Raw genomic sequence first — 25,961 nt, forward strand, 5'->3', positions numbered from 1 at the left:
CACAAAAAAGCCTTTGTGAATCGGGACTAAATGAAATCTGATTCGTTTTGTTCACCCTTGAGAAGCAAAAACGTCTTTCAGCACATAAGGAGGAAAGTGGAAAAAGACGAAAGGAACCGAAAGACTGGAGAGAGCCAATTGAGACAAGAGAGGTGAGAGACAAGACATGGAGAGTTGTTTGGAGCGCTTGTTCTGCTTGTAAGTCGGGCCAATTGCTCACAACTCGACTTGTTAAAAAGAATCTCACCTTGGTGGAACGCCATGTTAAGATAGGATAGCCTGACACAACTCGATAGCCACTTGAAAGGATTTAACCAAATTTAAGAGAGAGAGAGAGAGAGATGGCAGCAGCTTAGCTATATAAGTGGATCTGAGTGGAATATATGCCTATACAATTAGATTAGATTAGAACAAATCTAATCATCCAATTGTTCCTATCTTTAGCCTGAGTGAATCGTGGCATTAGCATATCCCATTCATTCATTGCAGTGACACATGGTGAGCTCCAGGTATAGGGCTGCCTGCAACAGGTTGGTGCCATAGGTTGGTGCATGAAGATCACCAAGTGACTGAAACACAATCCTTCATTTTCTAGTGACTCAGCGCGAGTCGGGGAATACAGATATTTCAGCTCGCTTCGGTTGTGTGATTTATACCGAGATGACAAGAAGAACGGCATCTATCAAATCCATTCTTCAGATGTTGGGAGGACATTGAAACGACGCGTGAGCACTGAGCCAGGTAGCAAACCGGGCAGGGATTGAATGAGCATGTTTGGCACGGCGCACATCCGACTGAATCGCCACCTTGTCGCCACAGGTTACGCACCCGGCCTCCCCTGAAGAAGAAGGGAAAAAATGCACTTATAGCTGACCACTGGAATTGACTTTTTCCCTCTTCTCTTTTTGGGGGGGAACTATAGTTGACTTTAAAGGATTTTTTCGCCCCCATTTTTTAGCCATCGATGATGGTGGATCACGGAGGGCTGGATATCATGTGTCTGAACAACAAGTACTGCCACAGCTCGTCCTCGTCGTCGGGCAGCTCGTCGGAGCACAGCAGCGACAAGACGAAGATGTTCGCCAGGCTGCGGCTCCACTGGTCCTCCTCCGACTCCTCTTCCTCCTCGGGCGGCGGCGGCCCAGGGGGGGACGAGGCCGCGGACCACCGCCGCTACCCGCGCAAGAACGCCGAGGTGCTGAGCGGCCAGTACGGCACCAACGTGCTGCTGATCGGCGTGGCGCTCATGCTGGCCATCGCGCACCACGGCCCCGCGGTGCAGGAGGAGCACCTGCTGTCCTTCATCGCCGCGCTGATGCTGCTGCAGCTCGCCTGGATGCTGTGGTACATCCTGGTCAAGGACCGCCAGAAGAAGAGCCACCGGCACCCCGAGAAGGACGTGCACGCCACGACGTGCTGGATAAGAAGTGAGCCCCTTTGTTTTTGTTTCGTTTTGCCTTTTGGCGCACAAGGATTGCGCTTGGCCTTCATGCGTAAAATGCGTAAAATGTTGTTGTGGCCTGCATTGTGTCGCTGCTGTTGGATGGAAACCTTAGTCCACCAGTGGTTCTCAAACCTTTGACATTTGAAGGTCTCCCTTTAACTTTGACAGTCACAGTGTACAAATGGAACCAAATGGACCCTAACGGGTCCATTTGGTTCCATTTGTACACTGTGAAAGTTACAGACCTCTAAGGTCCTAAATTAGGACCTTAGAGGTCTGTAACTTTCACAGTGTACAAATGGAACCAAATGGACCCTAACGGGTCCATTTGGTTCCATTTGTACACTGTGAAAGTTACAGACCTCTAAGGTCCTAATTTAGGAACTAGCCCCTTTTCCACTGGCCCAACACCACACCACTCCACACCACACCGCCCACTTGTGCCAGGTTTTCCACTACAAGGACCTGGGTAGAGTGGTGTGAAAGTGGTACTAAACTTGGTACTAAAAAGTATCCTATCTAGAGTAGGTCTGAGCTAGGCCAAACAGGGCTTAACACTTCATAATGACTGATCACTCACTGACTTTTCAATTAGACCACCAGGATATAGTTGTAATACATGCATGATAATAGATTATATTGTGTTATAACCACTATTATACTCTATTATACTGTATTATAATTATCATATTAATACTTTATAGTGTATTATAATCACAGTTATAATCCATTATAGTGTATTATAATTTAGTATAGTTGTAATACAAATTTATATTGTATTATAATCACAGTTAAAAGGGTCAATTTGTTTCTTACCGATAGGGATACTTTTGTGTAATGGAAAATGTAGATATTTTTTACGTGGTGCGGTGTGGTGTGGTGTGGTGTAGTGTGGTGTGATGTGGTGCTAAAGCTGCAGTCAAAAAGAGTCCTTGAAATCCACTTTGAGAACCACTGCCTTAGTCCAAAAACGTTCTTTTTAATGTTATTATTAAAAAAAAAAGTGCTTTCTTAATTATTGTCCTCTTGTATGAGTAGGACATAAATTAACCAAACAATAACAATACAGATTGTGGAAGTTTTCATGTCTTGTCCGACAGAAACAGTATCCAAAAAGTAGGCCTATATGTCCCAATAACACATTTCTGTAATGACACGTTTGAAAAGTAAACAGAACTATTATTGTATATGAGCTAATAGTCTAATTCTTTGTCTTGAAAGCTGCAGGGCCCCCAAATGAAAGAAAGCCCAAACTATTTGGTTTAGTTGTGACTATTTAGTTTCAGTGCTGCCATAGCTGCTAATGAATATGTTCTTTATTCATCTCGTTTCTTGGCAGGCGGCTTAACTTTGCTGGCTCTCCTATCACTGATCATGGATGCTTTCCGGATTGGGTATTATGTGGGCTATCAGTCGTGTGTGTCGGCTGTGCTCGGGGTCTACCCTGTCATCCATGCAACTCACACCATAGCACAGGTATGTTGACTAGCCTACTGCTTTTAGTCTGAGCGTTTCAGGCAAAAATTGTGCACTTTATGAAAGAAGCATGAAATTTGGCACACAGTTAGAACATGCCATATGGAACATTTTTGGCTATAGGGGCATCGCAGATTTGTCTTGGGAAACTTGTGGGAGCCAATCAAAGTTGGGCTCTCATAGACTTTACTATAGAGTAAAATAATACAAAAAATAAATATGCTTTAAGTAGCATGTGAGGGGTCAAACTAGGTGTTTTTCGGGATTCTGAATCCAATGCAAGCATTTGTTTTGCAGGAAAAACATTCCTTTCCAAGAAATGGCCGCCACAAAACTGTGAAAAGTGATGACTCATCACTAAACCATAGTTTTATTGCCAAATTATGGGGTCAGTTTTTAGCCCAAGGAATGTTTTTCCTGCAAAACAAATGCTTGCATTGGATTCAGAATCCCGAAAAACACCTAGTTTGACCCCTCATATGCTACTTAAAGCATAGGACTATTTACTTCCAAACCACAATATCAGCGATGGAAAAAGTAGACTACTTTTATTTATTTTTTATATCTGAAATATATGTTAAATATTCTTAAATAAAAGTATCTGCAACAGTGTTTCTCAACCTTTTTTCTGCATGGGCACGCTTTTCATGTCCCAAGAATCCATGGGCACACCAACATAATACTGGGGTGTAAATATCGTCACTGTCGGGAAGAAACCTCGTATCTCCCAAGTTTCACATTTGTACGTCTCTTCGCAAAGTAAAGCACTGCTTCATCATACAAGGCTGTCGCTCAACAGTAGTGAAAACAGCAGATCTACAAGCACACAACGCCGGTGCGAGGCATTTTTAGAATGATAAATACAATACTGGCTTTCAAGCAGTTTCAAGGGGCACACTTGACCCTTCTCAGGGGCACACTAAAGGTCCCCAGGCACAGTGGTTGAGAAACACTGATCTACAATATTGTAGAAATACTCTGTTACAAGTACACATGGTTGGTATTCAAAATGTACTTGAGAAAAAGTATTGGCATCAAAATATACTTAAATTACCAAAAGTAAAAGTACTCATTATGAAGAAGTTCCATTTCACAAGTGTTCAAATGTATTTAAAAATCTGCCAAAAATGGTTTTGTAATAATTGCGACCGTCAGGTCGCATTTACTATCAAAACCTCCACCGGCTGTCCGTCCGTCCGTCCGTCAGTCAGTCAGTCCGTCAGTCACACGTCACACTTTTGCCCTGCTCATATCTCCGCAACCGTTGCCCAGATCCATGCCAAATTTTGCACACACACTCCCTGCCTGCCAAACCACAACCATTCTCACATGGCCCTCTTCTAGCGCCACCATGAGGCCGATTCTTGCAAAACACATTTCTGGACACTGCTCCTACAATTTTTGCCCTAAAATCACGCAAATCGGTACACAGTAGGTCTACACTCATCTCATCAACATGGATTTGTCCCATTTAGCGCCACCTTCAGGCCGATTTTTTAAAACACATTTTTGGACACTACTCCTACAGATTTGGCCCTAAAATCACGCAAATCGCTACACAGTATGTCTACACTCATGTCATCAACATGGATCTGTCCCATATAGCGCCACCGTCAGGCCGCTCTTTTCAAACACATTTCTGGACACTGCTCCTACACATTTTGGCCTAAAATCACGCTGCGACCTGACGGTCGCTTATCTCCCGATTAGGGAGTCTTACTGGTAATCAAAATCTACAAAATAATATTGACTAAAGTCTTGTATGATTATAGTGGAGTAAAAGTACAATATTTGCCTCTGAGATATAGCCTAGTGGAGTATGGACATTTGGAAATACTCCAATAAAGTAAAAATAGCACTTGAGTAAAGCAGTGGCGTCAGTTCTGCAAAAGCTAGGGTATGGCAAAGATGGGAGTCCTCATGGAAAATAGGCATTACATTTTGTATAACACAGTATCTATTGTGAAAATAGCAGATCTACATGCGCGAGGCGTTGTGAGCATGTAGATCGGCTATTTTCACAATGTCGAATTTTGGCAGTTTTTTACACAGGTTTCTACAGTTTCTTGGGCTGGATATGGCAGCCTGGAACGGTTGTTCAAGTGCAGCTAAACTTGACATGTTAGTAAACGTGCCACAATTAACAATAATGAATTGCACCTGTGCAGCTGACCTGCGGAACCTGGGAATATAACATTTTGTCAAGATGGGGAGAAGTGTGGAGAATATAATTATAATACCTTGTTAAAGTGACCATTTTGTTACATTTTGCATTTGTAGTTATTTTACTGTAATTTAACAACATAATAACCAGCCAAACCAGACAAAGAGACAATCATGGATTTATATTTAAAAGTAACTTTCATTCTCCCCCCTGGCCCCAGGGTATGGCAGCTGCATACCCCTGCCATACCCAATTGACGGCCCTGGAGTAAAGTACTTAGTTACTTTCCACCACTGCACAAGATATAGACCTGGTGATCTAAGTGTAAGCCATTAAGGCTGTAACTGTAATTCTTCTGGGCAAAGATTACAGTTGCCATAAAAGATGACATTATAGCGATGTAGTTTGAGTGATTATTTCTCTTTCACATTATTTTCATGTACATGCATTCATTCTGTACTTCTATCTTAGGTGCATTTCCTTTGGTTTCACATCAAGGACATCATCAAAACCTTTGAAACGTTTGAGAGGTAAGAAACGTGTGACCGTAACGTGCCTATTAATTCAGAATTCAGCGTGTGTTTTTTTCTCCATGGCATCTGCATCGATCATAGCAAGACTGCTTTGAGGTCACTGTCACAATTATTTAAACTGTCTAATCGCAATTATTTGACATAATCGCAATTATTTGTCATAATCGTCATAATCAACGTGTTGTGAGCATAGACTGTAGAAAACAGCGGGGGGACAGCGCAGCTAGCGGCCAAACATAGGAAGTTTTAGTTCCGTATTGGAGTCATTTTAAATCGGCAGAACTATGCCCCTGATTGTGAGCTTATAGATTGGCTATTTCCACTATCAATGTTATTTTGAAAGTATAGTTGTCAAATATGTCAGTAATCTCTGCCATGTGCAACTTCAAAGCCTAAAATCCAAACAGAAATGTAATTGTCAACGACAAACACAAAATTGAATCGTTAAGCGCAATTATTTGAGTGACAATTAATCGTCATGTAAAATGTCATATTCGTGACAGCCCTAAGTGTCATCAATGCAAACGCCTAGAAATACTCAAGCATTTTGGTTCCATTTGTACACTGGTTCCATTGGGTTCCATTTGTACACTGGTTCCATTTGGTTCCATTTCTATGGTGTGTAGTCTCATACAGGGGTGCTCAAAGTGGGGTCCGGGGACCCCCAGCGCCCTACATACATACATTCGCTATTTGAAAATGAATCACGTTAATTTAGGGGTCCTTGAAATGAAAACGTTTAAATGGTTAATAACGTCCGTCGTGGGGCGCCCGCTGGCCTAGTGGTCAAGGCGCATACCGCATACAAGGCTATGATGCCTGCTGGTGTCGCCAGTTCGATTCCCGATCCGGACAACCTTTGCCACATGTCATTCCCCATCTCTCTCCCCATTTCCTGTCAGCCTACTATCCTATCAAATAAAGGCAAAAAAAAGAAAAATCTTTAAAAAAAATAACGTCTGTCGTTTCCTCTCCCTCCCCGTCAGATTCGGCGTCATCCACGCCGTCTTCACCAACCTCCTGCTGTGGTGCAACGGCGTGATGTCGGAGGCCGTGCACTTCCTGAACATCCACAAGAGGAGGCTCTCCAACCTGGGCTACGGAAACCTCACCATCGGTAAGCGAAGAGAAGGGAGGCCAAGGGGTCGATTGCCGGGGCTTGTACTTAGTAGGAAAAGTACAATAGTCCACTTGAGAAGCTACCCTACAATGCATGAAGGACGGGGGGAAGGAAGGAGGGTTAAGGGAGGTGAGCTCGCCAGCTCCGCCGGGGCTCGTTTGTGTCGGGCGTCCCCCTATTGGGTTTCAAGGGGACACGGCAGCATTACTAGAAGCAGTGTTTCTCAACCTTTTTTTCTGCATGGGCACACGTTTCACGTCCCAAGAATCCATGGGCACACCAACATAATACCGTCACTGTCGCGAAGAAACCTCGTATCTTCAAGTTTCAAATGTGTACGTTTCTTCGCAAAGTAAAGCCCTGCTTCATCATACAAGGCCGTCGCACAACAGTGGTGAAAATAGCAGATCTACATGCACACGACGCCTCGCACCGCGAGGCGTTGTGTGCTTGTTGTTGATCGGCTAGTTTGATCGGCTAGTTTAAATCATTTTTAAAATGATAAATACTGGCTTTCAAGCCGTTTCAAGGGGCACACTTGACCCTTCTCAGGGGCGCACCAAAGGTCCCCATGGCACAGTGGTTGAGAAACACTGAGAAAGTAGCCACCCAAAACCACTACTACTGCCACCCTCCTTGGCTACCCCCTCCGCCCCTCCCCGGGTTTCCGACCTCAGACGGCTTTGTCCGAGGGCCCTGGCCGCTGGTCCCAAGGGCGCTGCAATTACAGTAACTGATACATCTAAGCCAAGGGGGTTGGGGGGTTCGCCCGCTCCGGCGCTTCCCCCCCTTCATATCCGGCTGACCGCGAGGCTGGCTGCGTCCCGGGCTGTTGTTCCCTTTTTTAATTAAAGGAGAGCCGGAGCGGGGAGCACGGTGGTGCCTTTTGAGGGGCGGCGGCGTTGGGAGGGAGATAACAGGGGACCCTGGGTTTTTTGTTGAGGTGTGTCTCTAGGGGGCAGCCTTACTATAGTGTGTGTTTGTGTGTGTGTGTGTGTGTGTGTGTGTGTGTGTGTGTGTGTGTGTGTGCGTGTGCGCACGCACATGCGTCTGTGTATGTGTGGCAATGTGGTTCACCAGGACTGAGCAAGTACAAAAGCACATTATGTTGTCAGTGTTCTGAAAGGCATTGGTGTTGCTTTTATGAACTCTCGTTGTTATCAGTTAACCAAATGAAGACAGATGGAGGCTCTGGTGTTAATAACAGCCAGCATCATGCATGAAGTCAAAAAGGAGATCATGTTTATTAGAGTGTAATTCAGGAATGAGACCATTGTAGTGAAAATACATTACTTTGTTTTTGGTAGAGAACTTTGCAACCACAGAGTAACTTATACAAATGCCTAGAACTTAAACTTCCCCCTGAAATCCACAAATTATGTGTAAAACATAAATAGGTTGTGATGCAAAAGACAATGGCCGTGTTTCTCAAAGCGATTTTAGCCCATCGCTTAATAAAGTCTCACACCTGTCTAAATACGGTACGGCATTCTATAATTACCCGTATCCTCCGTTTTCTTTAATAAGAAGCCTTTTTATCCGATCGCGTTCTGTTTTCCCATGTATTTCCTGGCGTTCCCATGCATGTGCACCAACCCCATTGGGATAAACAGACAGCGATCGGATAAAAAGGCTTCTTATTAAAGAACACAGAGGATACGGGTAATTATAAAATGCTGTACCGTATTTAGACAGGTGTGAGACTTTATTAAGCACTTTGTTTGTGAAATCTGACTGTTGGTGTAGTTGTAGGGGGCTAAATAAGTCGCTCTGCCTGAACCCATGTAAACCTGGGAACATGACGGTCGGGGCTTGGTCTCTACGACCATGCGTGAGCTACGATGGGCTAAAATAGACCAATAATGCTTCTAGCCTCAAATACGGTTCCTGGGACCCACAAGCAACCATGTTGGAGGTTAACACTGATACCATCCCCTACTTTAAAGGCCCGCTCAGTGATTGATTGATTGATTGATTGATTGATTGATTGATTGATTGATTAAATACTTGATTAACATGTTTGTTAACAGTACAGTCGAAAAAGCTGTTAAAAGGATATCACAAAAAGCCCCAGGGGGCTTGTTTCTATTGTGTTCCATTGTGCTCAACACAATGCATCAGCATGGCATGCAATACATAGCATACGTTATACATTATTACAAATATAAACAAAATGTGTAGCCCCACCTAGACAACAGCTATGGCGTCTTGGAGACATTGTTTCATTCTCTATATGATTGACTCGATAAAAGGACCAAAAATAACTGATCAAACTGGAATTGTGTAATTTGGATCTGTAATAGATGTATTTGTTTATAAATGTGTAACCAATGCAATACGTTGTGTGTTTGGTTACTGTATATCTATTTACACTAGTCCTGTGCCTGGGGGGTGTGCAATGAGGGATTGAATGTAGGAGTCTCAGAAGTAATGTTGGAGAACCCAGACCGGTGCCCCTTGGGCAGAACAGTCACCATCCATGTCAAGTTGTGCAATACCCGTTGTATCTGTCTGCTCACCAAAGAGCTTTGGTGTAGACAACAAGTAGGTCGGGAGTGGCTTATTGTCGGTAACAGCCTGTAACACGCGGGAGTCTGTCCCCGTTACAATGCGCTAGACCCCTGGGAGATGGACTGCTGAGGTGGAGCGCCACACCTACCATCAGCTCCCAGTACTTGCCGCACACGTGTAGAGGGGAGAAATATTGACGGTTCAAGTGGTTAAATATCTGAAAACACAAATTGACATGAACCCAAAACACGCTAATGATTGTGCTGGCAAACAATGAAACGATATGGAATCTTTGACAAGGTTGTGGGGGTCCCTGCTTCATCTCTCTCTCAACTAAGGGGTCCTTGGCCTGAAAACGTTGAAAACCCCTGGATTAGAACATGATCTATGTGAAATATATGTTAATTTATTCAGAAATATAGTTTTTCAGTGAACTATTTACAGCATTTTTCTTGTTTAGATTACTGATGTGTTATGGTGGGTTGATACTGTAGGTCTTTATTTAAAATGTAATTTGTTTATAGACCATAGGGAATGAATGCTGTTGGAGGAGGGAAAGAAAGTGGAATGTTATATATCGTCACTGTCTGGCCAAAACCTAATTTTTTTAGGTTTTAGATTTTTTGAACACCCTTTACGTCTGCCAAACCAGCTAACTCCACCCATTTGGCCAACTCTTTTTTTTTTTTTTCCATAAATCAGGGCTATTGAACACCCTTTACGTCTGTGTGTTGGTTGAAATAATATTGAACCAATGAAAAGTAGTAAAAAGCCCTTCGGTCAAAACCTCCTAACTCCACTTGAGCTCATTTTCCCGAAAATGAACATTCTGGAGTTAGAAGGTTTCGGCCCGACAGCAGAGCAGAGATATCATTCTTTTTTTTTATTCTTTTTTTTAAATATTTTTATCCCTCGTTTTTTGCAACCCATTTTCTCACCCAGTGCCAACTACCTATCCTGTGTCCTGGTTTCCGCTCTCCCCCTGCCGCGCCAGGGAAATTGGGGAGCACCTGGCTGGCTAGGGGAGGTAGTATAGAAACCAGGATTACTGCATGTTTTTGTGAGGGCATCTACCCTAGGAGACACGGGGAGAACATGCAAACTCCACACAGAAATCATTCTTTGCATTGTCATCCACTCACATCTCTCTCTCTCTCTCTCTCTCTCTCTCTCTCTCTCTCTCTCTCTCTCTCTCTCTCTCTCTCTCTCTCTCTCTCTCTCTCTCTGTGTCTTGCATTCCAGTGCACTCGGAGCCGCACTGCAACTGCACCACCAGCGCGTGCACCATGTTCTCCCGGAGCCTGTACTACCTCTACCCCTTCAACATCGAGTACCACATCTTCGTCTCGGCCATGCTCTTCGTCATGTGGAAGAACATCGGCCGGACCGTCGACCACTCCTCCAACCAGAAGCGGCCCGCCACCAAGACCCACGGCCTGGTGCTGGGCCCCATCATGGGCCTCCTGGCGCTGGCCGGCACCATCGGCGTCCTGGTGGTCTACACCATCCACGTGGAGGAGTCTCTGGCGACGCGCACGTCGGCCATCTCCATGTTCTACTGCTACGGCGTCGTCATGCTGGTGTTCATGTGCGCGGCGGCGGCGCTGGGCCTGCTCGTCTACCGCGTGGACCCGGCGCCCATGGACGGCGCCAAGAACCCGTCGCGGCAGCTGGACACGGCGCTGCTGTTCGGCTCGTCCGTGGGCTCCTGGCTCATGTCGTGGTGCAGCGCGGTGGCGGCGCTGAGCACGGCCGCCAGCCCGCCGTACCGCTGGACCGTGCTCGTGTACTCGCTGCTGGTCGTGCTGGAGAAGTACCTGCAGAACCTCTTCATCATCGAGTCGCTGTACCGCCAGCGGGGGGACGGCGACGCGGAGCGGGAGGACCCCGAGCTGCCGGCCACGCCCCAGGAGATCTTCTCGGTGACGACGACGACGTCGTCGCGTGCGGCGCCGCCGTACAACGGCATCGTCAACCGGGCCTACGAGACGCCGCCGTGCCACCACGTCACCACCATGGAGAGCGAGCAGGACGAGAGCGGGCAGGTGTACCGCGGCCCCAGGAAGCCGTCGGAGGTGCCGCTGCCGGTGGGGAACAGGGTGACGGAGCGCCCCAGCGTCAAGCGGCAGATCCTGAAGAACGTCGCCGTCTTCCTTTTGATGTGCAACGTCTCGGTGAGTCTTGGTTTTTTTTCACACTTCCGGTGCCAATTACGTCCACGAATGTGATGAGAATTATGGGGCAGCGGCGCCACGACCCCGTTATCACGTCCAGGGATTTGTTAGCTGGTTACCATGATAACCACGTAAACAGGTGCCAGCGTCAGGTAGGGCATTCACCACCGAAGTCGAATATTTGCTTATTTCTATTTTTTTTATTGTTTTCTCTTTAAAAAAGCTTGGCTAGATAGGAAGTCATAAGAATGAGTTGTCAATGCCCCTGGTGGATGAATTTGTTAATGCTCTATACCAGGGGTTCTCAAACCTTTTTAGGCCATGACCCCCAAAATAAACATAATTTGAATTAGGGACCCCCACCCTGACAAGCACTTGGAATTGTAGGTATTAATGTGACTTGGTTCCACAGATAAATATTATGAAAATAGCAGATCTACATGCTCACAACGCCTCGCGTTGCGAGACGTTGTGAGCATGTAGATCGGCTATTTTCTCAATGTTCGCCTCTTGCTTACTTAATATTTGACAGTTTGGCCAGTCCTGTCGAATATTCGACTATTCGAATACTTTGAGGTCGAATAATTTGAATACTAAAAATCACTATTCGTGAATGCCCTAGCGTTAGGAAGCATGTAATCTCCATAGGCTCCTTTTCATTGCTGCTGCAAAAAACAGCTTTATCTCGGAATCTACTTTCACAAACGCTTTGAATGCTTTTTGAACCGTTTTTTTCACAGCGACACTGGGCCATGCTTATCGGCTACGTTTAGGATTTTACATTCGCGACCGAAAGATTGTGGCTTCCGGGGCTCTTCAAAATAAAGCGCAAGTGAATGGTGGCACTCTATAGCCAAAAAATTACCAAAATAATGGCAGCCCAAGTGTTAAAGTGATCCCTGACTAATACGACAAATATGTCTTAATACATTATAATTGTCCTCTATAACTACAATGTAAAATTAAAAACACCTTAAATATTTTATTTCTTCTAGAAATAGCTAATCTTTCACTCAATAGGGGAAATGCCTGTCGCAAGTTGATGATGTCATAAATGTCATGTGTAATTTTTATGGCATGCATGTGCAAATAAAAAAAACACAAACACATTTGAAATATTTATTTGATGCTCATATTAACCATAGGAAGTATTAAGTTTGTTTTTATTTTCACATGCATGCCATAAATTCCATAGGGATAGATCACACTTGACATTTATGACATCATCAACTTGCGACGGGCATTTCCCCTATTGAGTGAAAGATTAGCTATTTCTAGAAGAAATAAAATAATTGAGGTGTTTTTAATTTTACATTGTAGTTATAGAGGACAATTATAATGTATTAAGGCATATTTGTCGTATTAGTCAGGGATCACTTTAAGGTTCAAGTTTCATCGTTTGTTGCCACATACTGTAATACACATAAGGTGTTCACAGGGGGCACGGTGGCGCATTCGGTAGCGCTGTCGCATTACAGCTAGAACGTCCTGGGTTCGATTCCCGCTGGGGACGCTGTGGAAGTTGGGGGCGTGTTCTCTCCTCTGCGTCATGTGTGGAGTTTACATGTTCTCCCTGTGTATAATCAGGGAGAATTAGCAGAATACCTGTCAAATCTGGGAATAAATTCCTTACCAAACAATTTCTTCACCAATGTGTTTGTAAAGGTGTCTAGTAACATATCTAACAAAGATTGAAATTCAACATCACTAGGAAAATCTTTGACAGATTGGGTAATTCTATACTAAGGGAAAAAATTACTCCCAAAAAATAATGCTTTAAGTGGAATGTGAGGGGTCTAACTAGGTGTTTTTAATTATTCTGAATCCATTGCAAGCATTTGTTTTGCACGAAAAACATTCATTGGGCTAAAAATGGACCCCCATACCACTGTGAAAAGTGTTGACTCATCACCAAACCATCATTTTTATTTATTGTTTTTATCCCTAGATTTTCCTAGGGATGTTGAATTTCAATCTTTGTTAGATATGTTACTAGACACCTTTATGAACACATTGGTGAAGAAATTGTTTGGTAAGGAATTTATTCCCAGGTTTTTATTATTATTCCCTGACTAGTAGGGTAGGTGCCCTCACAAAAAACATGCCGTAATCCTGGTTTCTATACTCCCTGGAGGGGAAAGGAAGTGGTTGGAATAACGTGTTCCTTCCACGCGCTACGTCCAACCAGGGAAACTCCCCCCTGTCAGGTGAAAAGAAGCGGCTTGGACTCCTCATAGAGTGAAGCATGAGGACAGTCCGTTGCTCTCCCCAGGTTTGCAGAGGGAGCGTAACGCCCAGGATTACAATAGAAAAAATGGGTTTAAAAAAATGTGGGATGAAGATTTAGAAGAAAATTAGAGGTGTTCACCCAGATAACTACAATAAACATATAACCACATGATACAAACAAAAGAGACACATTACAATGTTGCAACCATACATGTCCCATACCCTTAAACAGGGGGTCCGGGACCCTTTGGGGGTCCTCAGAGTTACTACAGGAGGGCCGCCAAATCTTTGTGTGATAGGATCATTCTCAGGGACATGCTGGGCCCCTGATTCAGCCCGGGAAAAAGAGTTAGAGGCCCTCATTGCGCGCTATAGAGAGAGATCTCTCTATAGCGCTGCTGCTACTCAAAGATTTGCCATTTCAGATCATGACAAGTGATAAGCCAGTGGGCCAATTACATGAGTTATATTTCGTTGTTGTCGGGTGGAAACCTTGTCCAAAACCGTTTGTTTTGTATTTATCATTTTAAAAATGATTTAAACTAGTGAAAATAGCCGATCTACAAGCACACAACGCCACGCGGTGAGATCGGCTGTTTTCACTACTTTTGTGCAATGGCCTTGTATGATGAAGCAGGGCTTTGCTTTGCGAAAAAAATGTACACATTTGAAGATACAAGGTTTCTGCCCGACAGTGACGATTTACTTTGTTGGCCGCCCAGCCCCCAAAATGGCACTGTAGTGATGTCAGTCAGTGATGTCAGTTGGGCATTGTTACCATGGTGGCGACACTGTGTAGTATCAGTGATGTCAGCATGCAGACAGACGGGCGGACGGACGGCTAACAGAAATGTTTTCTTCTTCTTTTTTCTCGCATTCCTATGCCATTAATTTGATGACCAGCAGTGGTTCCCTATGGAGACACAAACAGCCTGCTTTGTTCCCTATACAGAGACACAAAGAGTCTCCTCCAATTATTGGCTTAGGAATGCGACAAAAACTAAAGAATATCCATTAATTCAAGTTCAAGTTCTCCTTATGTTGAGTAATTGTTTGAAAAAAAGTCATTTTGGGAGTGAACTTCCCTTGTTCCTTTTAAACAAGTAGATGAGCTTAGGCTTTAACTTGACTTGATGTTTTTTGTTTGTTCTTCATCGTTACAGCTGTGGATCCTCCCCGCCTTCGGCTGCCGTCCGCAGTACGACAACGGCATGGAGCAGGAGACGTTCGGCTTCAGCATATGGATCACCGTTCTCAACTTCGCCGTTCCCATGAACCTCTTCTACCACATGCACTCCGTGGCCTCCCTGTTCGAGGTGTTCCGCAGGGTCTGAGCAAAAGAGCAACGAGGAGACTGACAATGCTCAGTAGCGACACCACGCACAGGAACACTTACCCCCCCCCCTAGTGGCCGCGTGTGGGAACGTGTCTCGTAGCACAAGTCAACTGGTCAAGAGGCACTCTCACGCAAGACGTCGGAAAAGAAATGCACGTCGCTCGTTTTTTTAAGGATTACAGAAGAAAATGGACCTGTTAGAAAAGCTTCCTCTAAAGCAGGGGTCTTCAACAGGGGGTCCGGGACCCCTAGGGCATCCTCAGAGTTACTACAGGGGGTCCTCCAAATCTTTTTGTGACAGAAACTTTTTCTTTTCCCCTGGGAACTTGGGTCCCCAGATAATTGATGGATACTTATGAACCAAATGGACCCTTATGTGGCTGTGACTCTGAGAGTGTACAAATGGAACCAAATGGACTCATACCTGGTTATATTTGTACACTCTCAGGGTTATGGTGTCCCGTGGTCTAATCCCGGGGTTCTCAAAGTGGGGTCTGGGGACCCCCATGGCCCTATACACATCAACTATTTTCATTCTTTGAAAATCTTTGAATATTGTCTTTACATTTTTAACACCCCAAATCTTGTGGTCCTTGGCAAAAACTGTTTTCATATGGGGGTCCGCGGGCAAAATACACATTAATTTAGGGGACCTTGACGTGAAAAATGTTGAGAACCACTGCTCTAAACCAACAAAAGGCATAAAACGTGATATTGAAAATCCCCCTCCAAAAGGCCCCTTTTGTATTGCCGCTCCGTTTCGGCGGTACTTCTCAGCTTCCTGGCAGGTTTATCAAGTAAAATGTATACATTACATAATGACATATTACATGCCAAGTTTTGAATTGTGCACGTAACACAATCAAGCTTGCAACTGTTTCACATGGACAACCGAAAGTGTACTTCGAGATACGTTTGCATATGTGATACGGAAGTAACCGCATCTCAGTTATGAATTCATATACTACAGGGTTCCCCAATTAGTTTTCCCCAAGGGCCGAATTATGTCTATGGTACCAAGCCGAGGGCCACAACATTGCAGGGGGCGACGGTGGCGTTCCCGCTACTCCAGCGACAGTTCAGATATCGTCGTTGTCGGGTGAAAATCTTTTATGTCCAAAACCGTTTGTTTTGCATTCATAATTTTAAACATTATTTAAACTAGTGAAAACAGCCGATCTACAAGCACACAACGCCTCGCATCGCTAGGCGTTGTGTGCTTGTAGATCTGCTGTTTTCACTACTTTTGTGCGACGGCTTTGTATGATGAAGCAGGGCTTTACTTTGCGAAAGAACATACAAATTTGGAGATACAAGGTTTCCACCCGACAACGACGATATACTAGTGTTGTTGCTGCTCTTATACCACCATTATTACTGGGGTTGGTGTGGGCCAGACAGTGGCCCGCAAATGGCCCGCGGGCCGCCTATTGGGGAACCCTGATATATTACAACCAAACCACTCAAACACAAAAAAAGGGAATTGTACTGTATTTCGCAAAAGCCAGCAGAGCAACAGCATACGCCTTTGAATGTTACTGTGTTTTTGTTCGAAATGTCTACAAGTGTGTATGGATAACGTTCTCGTTTACTTCACTTAACGTAGTTTAAGTAGTTCAGTGGATTAGTATATGGAGTACTTGAATTACTAAGCTAGTGATGATCATCTTTAGCACAGCACTATGCTTATAATATTCTACATGTATTGGACAATTGTTCTCAGAACTGTGCACTACCACGTCTTGTATTCGCCTCTCTCACTCATTCACGTTCCGTCGATGCTGCCGTCGTTGTATGTGGATGGTTTATTTTCTGTCGCATCAAACGATTAGATATCTTCTATGTCCTGTATTATGTATTCTCATAATACTGGTATGCAACTGTGTTCAGAAGGAAACTTAAGGCCTAGAATTATTGAATGCTTTAACCAGTGAAAAATAGCAGATATACAAGCTCGCAGCGTACGTTTGTAACTCAAATTTTGCTTCTGGGTGTCTGGAACTAGATATTTTGAGATGCGGGTCCGTGGCCAAATAAATATCATTTTGGGGGTCCTTCACATGAAAAGGTTTGAGAACCACTGACATAGTGGTCTCTCAAGAACAGACTACTGAGCTCCAGTTAAGTGAAAAGGACCTTTTCTTTGACGATGGCTGGCCAGATTGCTGACATAGAAACATAGGGTTTTTCAGAAAAACCTTAGAAGGATTCAAAAGACACTTATAGAATCGGGTCAAAATTCTAATTTTCACGACTTTTCAAAAATAGCAGATCTACAAGCTCGCAGCGCGGCACTCGGTGCCGCGCTGCGAGCTTGTATATCTGCTATTTTTCAATAGTTAAAGTGTTCAATAATTCTAAGCCTAAATGGGTTAAAGATAGCAGATGTTTGTTTTTTCCTCTGACACGTTGCTAACACTGAGCTAATGCACGTTACATTGATTCAGTATTGCTCCAGTTGTTAAACTGTGGATCCACTGTTAAACACCAGCTGTTGCAGTCAACAAGACAAAACAATGCATTCTGGAAAATAGCTGATCTACAAGCTTGTATCAAAACATTTTGAACATCTTTTGACAAGTTTTCCCGAAATTGGGATTAGGGATGGGACCATACGCGATATTATCGTTTATCGTGATAAAGAAAACACTCACGATAATTGTATCGTGGAGATTTAATTTATCGTGATATCGTCCTCCGTCATGCACTGGGATCAATTCACCTTTTATTCATCGAGCTGCATATCCGGTACCACTTAAACCCTCTATAATTAGTAAAATGTACTTAACATACATAATATACGTACTTGATACATCCTTTTTTCACTCTCTATCAAATGTCTTTGCCAAAAAATTGCCGATCTACAAGCTCACAACGCATCGCACCGCAACGCGTTGTGAGCTTGTAGATCTGCTATTGTTTTGGCAAATGTTCCGCTCCATGTTAATGGATTTTGATTATCGCGACAACATCATAAATCGCGATTTCTTTTGTCACAATAATCGTGATATGAAATTTCCATATCGTCCCATCCCTAATTGGGATGCCAGGTTGAAAGTCATTAAACTGGCACAATATTTTTTTTTTGTTTTGTTTTTTCATTTATTTCCCATTTTCCTCCCCACCTGGAGGCCAATGAACCCTGACTTTGAAAACCTACTATGTTGTTAACCACGGTTAACACTGCGAGATGTCTCTGTATTGACATCAATGGGATAATATTCCATCATATTGCTGTGCTACTGTACATATTGCATGCTAGTGAGGAAGATCGACCACTTACACTGCTGTTCTGGTCTGGACCAAAGACGTTTACATCTCAAACCATCAGCGTTGAAATGATCCCGTTCTGTGAAGCTGTCGATTTACGTTCTGGGATAACACACACAAACATAATGGTTGTACATGTTCAATCTGTGTATTCTGATCAGTCTTTTAGACTTTCCAAAAGTTCTCAACCCGGTGCTATCTGTATATGTTTCTCAGTACGTGCCAACTTGTGGTAAATGCTTGTTTTTATAGGTGCAAAGAATATATCATGTACTATTATCTTTTGTAAATATTGCCGAGCTGATTACAATCAACATACAAACACTGTGATGACACGATTTTTTGTGAAACTGTAATGAATGTGGTGCTCATAAGAAATTATGTGTGCTATAGTGATGAATGTATATCTTTTGCTTAAATGAAATAAAAAATAGATGCCTTTTTTTCATACAATGTGGATCTCATGACATGGTCAGAACTACAACCTACAAGCTGGATGTCCCTTTATCAGGGTTCCCACGGTCATGAAATTCTTGGAAATATTTTGAAATTAGAAAAATATTTTCCCAGTACTGGAAAAGTTTTGGAATTGATCAAGGGTCCTGGAAGGTCCTGGAAAAATAGCTATGCATTGTCTTTGGTTATTGATTGTGTTAATACCTCTGAAATGACAAATTAAACATTGGCCAAATTGTCAAATATTAGAGGCAGAAATTGTGAAAATAGCAGATCTACAAGCTCACAACGCCTCGCAACGCGAGGCGTTGTGAGCACGTAGATCGGCTATTTTCACAATAAAACCGTGTTATACAAAATTCTCTACTCTTAGTACTCGTCAGGGTGCCCGGGTCCCCAGTTCAAATATGATTATTTTGTGGGTCACGGCCAGAAAAGGTTGAGAACCACTGCCATACACTACCTGTCTTTGGGCATTGCGCATATAGGAGTAAGCGACTTGTTATTGAGCTGAGTTATATAGTCCTGGAAATCGGGTTAAATATTCTGGAAAAGTTTTGGAAATCAATTGGTAAAGATGTGTGGGAAGTCTGGGAACCCTGCTTTATAGTTGTACTTGTTAAGTTCAATTGTGAAGGGTAAAACCTCGCAGTAGAGAAGTAGACTGCAGTAAGCCCCGTCTACCGCACGATGGCGCCATGTAGCCACGTTTTAGAAGATTCAGGCAATTCAAGGGGATTTGCATGTGGTACTGTTGGCTATAGCCTGTATCATATGTATAGATCGATATAATATAAGCCTGTAGAATGGCATGTGTCTTAATTTTAATTCTAATATTTAATAAATATTGGCTTTTCTTTCAAAAAACAAACAAAAAAACAATAGGCCTATGCATTAATGATCTGTGAATGCAGTTTCAGAGATTGAATATTGTATGAAAGTGAAACGGATCTCTAAGGGTAGCCTATTTAAAGAACCATACAGGTAGTATCTACATAATTAAGAGGGCAAACAAACGGATACATATCTGAGATCTGCCGACTGTCGTCTATAAGGGCAATTTTGCTGGAAAATGTTTCCTAGACAATAAAACCAACACTCCTTGAAACAGTTCACTCAATGTTAAGCATCTCCATGAAACAAATGGATTGACTCCATAAAACATGCCCCGTAATTATCAGTCAGGAATGGAGTCAGGAGGACACCGCTGCTGTCTGCTCCTGACACAACCCTACTGATTCGGGCTGTTAGGCTATATAGAATTCGGCACTAGTAGTGCGCTTGGGGTTTATTTTGACATGAGTGTCAGAACGATTTGACAGGCATGTAGACACACAAACTAAAAATATCTCTGACGCTTCAGAGCCGGAAACAGTGGTCGTCGTGTGCCCCGGCAGATGTTAGGAGGCGCGCATCATGCAATGCGTGCGGATGGATGGATGATGTGTGACTCATTTTAGAATATGTTTTCCTGCGGGCTGCACGCATGCAGGGGTTTGGGGGTAGGGGAGGTATGGACGATCATGAATGAAACCAGAGGCGTCAATTGGGTATGGCAAGCTATGGCAGCTGCCATACCTTGGCTTAAGTTGGCTACAGGGGAAAATAATAAAATGTACTGTAATCGTGCCTCTATACGTGCTAAGGTATGGCAACATGACTGGTGGGCGCGCGTGCAAGACACCAGTCATGTTGCCATACCTTAGCTTTTTCTGAACTGACGCCGCTGAAATGAAACCAGTGGTGTAAAGTTACTAAGTACATTTACTTAACTACTGTAGCCTACTTAAACACAATCTTAAGTACAATCTGAGTAGCCTACTTTCTACTTTTGGTACATTACGCCAATGTTTTTGTACTTTTAACCAAGTATATTTTGAATCACAGACTTTTACTTGTAACAGAGTAGCCCATTTCTGCATGGCCGTATTGATACTTTTACTAAAGTAAAACATTTGAGTACTTTTCCCACCACTGAATGAAACCGCAAACGCGACTCAATATTTGGATCCGAGGTGTATTGGAGTAGAAGTAAAAGTATTGGAGATACTCAAGAAAAGTACAAATACCTCAAAAATTGTGCTTAAGTGAGTACTTAGTTTAGTTACTTTACACCACTGGTTGTGCCTGATATTTTACCAGTGCATCCAAGCGGGGTTTTCCTATTATCAGCACCATGGATAGCTCCGCGAAACGCGGAGCGCCACTGAGCAGCAGTCGTTTGATGGAGATTCTTCTTCACTGGTAAAATACATAAATAATATGACATTTTCATGGTATTTTATTTATTTTAATACAATTGACTTGTGAACAGAGAATTGTGGTCTCTTTGTCCAAGTCTGTAGCCCACTGGAAAAATACTTTCTTGCAGTTTAGTTCAATAAAAACGTTGTTGTTTGTGATTATTGTTTGGCTGTCTATACTGCAGAGAAGTGAGCTGTTTGTAATGCTGATGATGAGAAAACCAGAGGGATTCTGTATAGTTTTTCCCATTTCTGTGACAGAGTGACATCTTGTCGTCAGCTGGTAACAAAAGCACCGATCGATGTCCAACAATCAATGCGTCCTCAGTCCTCACACAATGCAAACAAAGCCGTGTGTCCTCTTTCTAATTGTCCTAAATTCACAACGCATTATCATCACAAACACTGCGGTGTTGGTGGAGGCGCGCTTGCTGGCGTGGGTGGGTGGGTGGGTGGTGGTGGTGCACGCGTTCACGTGCGCGCGTCGGAAGAGTGCTCCGGGATTCCCTCCCCTTAAAGGGGCGTCAATAGGGTATGGCAGGGGAATGCAGCTGCCATACCGGCCCTGGGTCCAGGGGGGGAGAACACAAGTTACTTTCCAATATAAATAGGCTAAATGAATGTCTCTCTGTCTATCTGTGCTGGTTATGTTGTTAAATTACATTAAAATAACTACAAATGCAACATTTAACAAGGTACTATAATTATATTCTCCACACTTTTATTCTCCCCATCTTGACAGAATAGTATACTTCCAGGTTCCGCAGGTCAGCTGCACAGGTGCAATTCATTATTGTTAATTGTGGCACGTTTAGCCTATATTATGTCAAGTTTAGCCGCACTTGAACAACTGTTCCAGACTTCCATATCCAGCCCAAGAAACCATAGAAAATTTGAGTGGAAAAAAATAGAATGTATAGTTCTTAAAATAATTGTATCGTGCCTGCTGCTAATGTAGGCTATGGGATGACTGGTGTGTCAAGACACCAGTCATGTTGCCATACCTTAGCTTTTTCTGAACGGACGCCACTGCTCCCCTTTCCCACTAACTAATAACTCACAGCAGCCCTAGACGCCAGTCAGCTCAGACAGAGCGCAGAGCATCACTGGCTGTACTGTGGGGATGCAGGGTGGCTTCTAGTCAGTTGGAGACGGTCGGGACGGGCGAGGCTACAACATGCGCTCGTCAACGCGCGCTGCCGTGCCTCAGCCTCTCAGCGCGCCGGAGCCGCCGCCGCCGTTCGGTTCAGCAGCAGCAGCCTTAACATTAACAACAACCCCCGCGCTCCACTCGTGTCTCGTGTCTCTTTTCCACGACTCCAGATCAGGATGCTGGCGGCGGTGCTCGGCGCCGCCGCGGTCTCCAGACTCTCCACAACAACTACAACATTATTCCGGCGAGGAGGTGCCGCTCACTGCGTGCGTCCGAGGAGCGCGTAAAGTGACGGACCGCAACTTCACCTGAAGGAGTAGGGGAAGGGGACGGTGGGTAGGGGTGGAGGAGGTGGTGGAGGAGGACACATGGAGATGAGCCCGGCGAGGTACCGCGCATCGTCGGCGCACGGGATGAGCGACGCCGCCGGCCCGGTGGCTCTGGGTGGGGGAGACAACATCATGTGGAACAACAACGGCAGCAGCGGCGGCGGCGGCGCCGCGCCGATCGAGGCCACCACGTCCGAGTCCGACGGGTGGTCCCCGTCGGTGGTCCGCACGGTGACCGGCTGCCTGCTGTCGCTGCTCATCCTGTGGACGCTCTTGGGGAACATCCTGGTGTGCGCGGCGGTGCTGCGCTTCAGGCACCTGCGCTCCAAGGTCACCAACATCTTCATCGTGTCGCTGGCCGTCTCGGACCTGTTCGTGGCCGTGCTGGTCATGCCGTGGAAGGCGGTGGCCGAGGTGGCGGGCTACTGGCCGTTCGGCGCCTTCTGCAACATCTGGGTGGCGTTCGACATCATGTGCAGCACGGCGTCCATCCTCAACCTGTGCGTGATCAGCATGGACCGCTACTGGGCCATCTCCTCGCCCTTCCGCTACGAGAGGAAGATGACCCAGCGGCTCGCCTTCGTGATGATCAGCGTCACGTGGACGCTGTCCGTGCTCATCTCGTTCATCCCCGTGCAGCTCAACTGGCACAAGGCCACCGACGGCGAGCTTCTGATCGGCGCCGGCGACGGTGCTGCTGCCGCGCGCAACAACTCCTCTTCCTCCTCCGCGGCGGCGGGCAGCGCGCAGCAGCCGCCCGTGGTGGAGGAGAACTGCGACTCGAGCCTCAACGGGGAGTACGCCATCTCCTCGTCGCTGATCAGCTTCTACATCCCCGTGGCGATCATGATCGTGACCTACACGCGGATCTACCGGATCGCGCAGATCCAGATCAGGAGGATCGCGTCGCTGGAGCGCGCGGCGGAGCACGCGCAGAGCTGCCGCCAGAGCAACCGGCTGGAGTACCAGCACCACAACACGCTCAAGACGTCCATCAAGCGCGAGACCAAGGTGCTGAAGACGCTGTCCATCATCATGGGCGTGTTCGTGTGCTGCTGGCTGCCCTTCTTCGTCCTGAACTGCATGGTGCCGTTCTGCGACCGGGACCGCGCCGCCGGGGACCGCGACGCCGCGGGCCTGCCGTGCGTCAGCGAGACCACGTTCAACGTGTTCGTGTGGTTCGGCTGGACCAACTCGTCGCTGAACCCCGTCATCTACGCGTTCAACGCCGAGTTCCGGAAGGCGTTCGCGAGCCTCCTGGGCTGCCGCAACCTGTGCTCCGGCACGCCCGTGGAGACGGTGAACATCAGCAACGAGCTGGTGTCCTACAACCAGGACACGCTCATCCACAAGGAGATGGTCATGAACGCGTACGTCAACATGATGCCCAACGTGGTCGAGTGCATCGACCACGAGGAGACGTTCGACAGGATATCGCAGTTCTCTCACACCAACAACCACGAGAACGGCACCGACTCGGTCTGTGACCCGGACGACTGCGAGGCGGACATAAGCCTCGACAGAATGTCACCGTTCACACGCAATGGATTACACTGACTGACTGACTTTGTGTCCATCCATCCATCCAATCCATCTTCAACCGCTTATCCGGAGTCGGGTCACGGGGGTAACAGTTTTGTATCATCTTGTGTATTATGGCTACTTTTAACGTGATGTTGTTGTACCGTTATGTGAAAAAAAAGTGACGTATCGGTGTTATAGGCAACAAGTGAAGTCTGTGTTCATTTGTTTCATGAGGTGTGCTTCTGTATATTTGAAGCATAATAATGTTTTAAAAGAGTTTACTTCGTCGCACAAATAGTCGAGCGCGGTATTTTCATGTCCATCTATTTGGCACATTGAGAGGAAAACGTTTCTATTGTGACTCGTTATGGTTCTGATTTGAAACATATGGGCCTATATATTGCTGCTTCATAACCTTGACAAGGCCAGTGCCTGCCTTTCCAATGACTATAATGATGAAAAGCGAAGGTAGGTAGCCTTACAAAACAGAACCATGACAGTTCAATCAATGCAAGCTTTCAACACCTTATTGCCTATATTTGGGTCTGGGTCTGGGGACAGTCCAAAACTATTTCTGACAACAAGGGAATGTGTTTTGCGAGATATTATCCTCTTTCTTCTTCTTTTCTTTCGGCTAATTCCCGTCATAGCCGGGGAGCCACGGGCCCAAAATTTGAGAGGACCTGTGATGTCATGACATACTTTTTATTTTTGTTTTTTCTATTAATTTGATCAATACGGTACACAGAATGAGAGGCCTGCTCTGCCGGAAACATTGCGAAAAAGGTTTCCCATTGACTTCACTATACAGGAAAAAACACACCAAAATAAATATAATTTAAGTAGCATGTGAGGGGTCAAACTAGGGGTTCTTGATAATTCTGAATCCATTGCAAGCATTTGTTTTGCATGAAAAACATTCCTTGGGCTAGATTTCAGCCTCTCAAAACTGTGAAGAGTGATGAGTCATTGCTTTTCACCGCTTTGTTGGTCCGTTTTCCAGCCCAAGGAATGTTTTTCATGCAAAACAAATGCTTGCAATGGATTCAGAATCATCAAGAACCCATAGTTTGACCCCTCACATGCTACTTAAATCATATTTATTTTGGTGTTTTTCCTGTATAGTGAAGTCGATGGGACAATGAATATAAAAGGCCATAACTTTTTTTTTTCGCAATGTTTCTGACAGAACAGGCCTCTCATTCTGTGTACCTTAATGACCAAATGAATAGAAAAAACAAAAATAAAAAGTATGTCATGATGTCACAGGTTTGAAGGGAAGGCTTGCGCACACCCAGTTCCTCTCTTATCAGGTGCGTTGGTAACAAAACATTTAGGAGGAGGAGATCTGACTCAAGGACAGCTGAGCTTGAGAAAGGTCTGGTGACCGAAACGTTGCTTTATTAAATTCTCTGAAACGGACAAGCGGCAGTGTGCGGGTCAGTCTGTCCTTGAGTCAGATCTCCTCCTCCTAAATGATGTCACAGGTAAAACCCTATTCTTTGAGCTTTTGGGCCTGTGGCTCCCCGACTATCAGGGGTCGCCACAGCGGATCATCATGGGTTGGTTGCAAGGGTTAATGGCTGTTTGAATTCATGTTATGCCAAATGCAGTATTAAAAGAGCACATCAAAGTGGACCTTTGGAGCACAACACTCACCTGAAGGTGGATTGCACATAATGCACAGGCACGGAGGAATAACAGTAGCTCTATGACTATGACACAAAACAAGAATACATAGAAATAAACAAAAGCCATTCCATCAGTTTTTGTATGGAAAAAAAGGAGAAAAAAGAAGAAAGAAATCTTGGAAATGGAGATAATTTGGATGCAATGAGTGGAACCATATATTTTTTCAGCGTGTTTCATCCGAGATCAATAAAGGTTTAGAGCAGGGGTCTTCAACAGGGGGTCCGGGGACCCCTAGGGGGTCCTCAGAGTTACTACAGGGGGTCCTCCAAATCTTTGTTTGATAGATTCTTTTCTCTTTTTTTATATT

At 44.9% G+C, this 25,961-nt stretch overlaps 2 protein-coding genes across 2 annotated transcripts; both read left to right on the forward strand.

The window, feature by feature from the left end:
* Positions 1-964: 964 nt before the first annotated feature.
* Positions 965-14,985, forward strand: otop1 (otopetrin 1; the record flags this gene model as incomplete). The annotated part of the gene is made up of 6 exons (XM_080727552.1): positions 965-1,427; positions 2,784-2,920; positions 5,556-5,614; positions 6,604-6,734; positions 10,491-11,422; positions 14,815-14,985. 6 exons carry the CDS (start codon positions 965-967, stop codon positions 14,983-14,985), a joined length of 1,893 nt encoding a protein of 630 aa, XP_080583678.1.
* Positions 14,986-22,663: 7,678 nt separating this feature from the next.
* On the forward strand, positions 22,664-23,995 carry drd5a (dopamine receptor D5a; the record flags this gene model as incomplete). Its single annotated transcript, XM_080728482.1, has 1 exon — positions 22,664-23,995. Exon 1 carries the CDS (start codon positions 22,829-22,831, stop codon positions 23,993-23,995), a length of 1,167 nt encoding a protein of 388 aa, XP_080584608.1. The 5' UTR covers positions 22,664-22,828.
* Positions 23,996-25,961: the final 1,966 nt, after the last annotated feature.

Source organism: Nannobrachium achirus (genome assembly GCF_963921795.1).
Source record: "Nannobrachium achirus genome assembly, chromosome: 6".
In the NCBI taxonomy this organism is placed as follows: Eukaryota; Metazoa; Chordata; class Actinopteri; order Myctophiformes; family Myctophidae; genus Nannobrachium; species Nannobrachium achirus.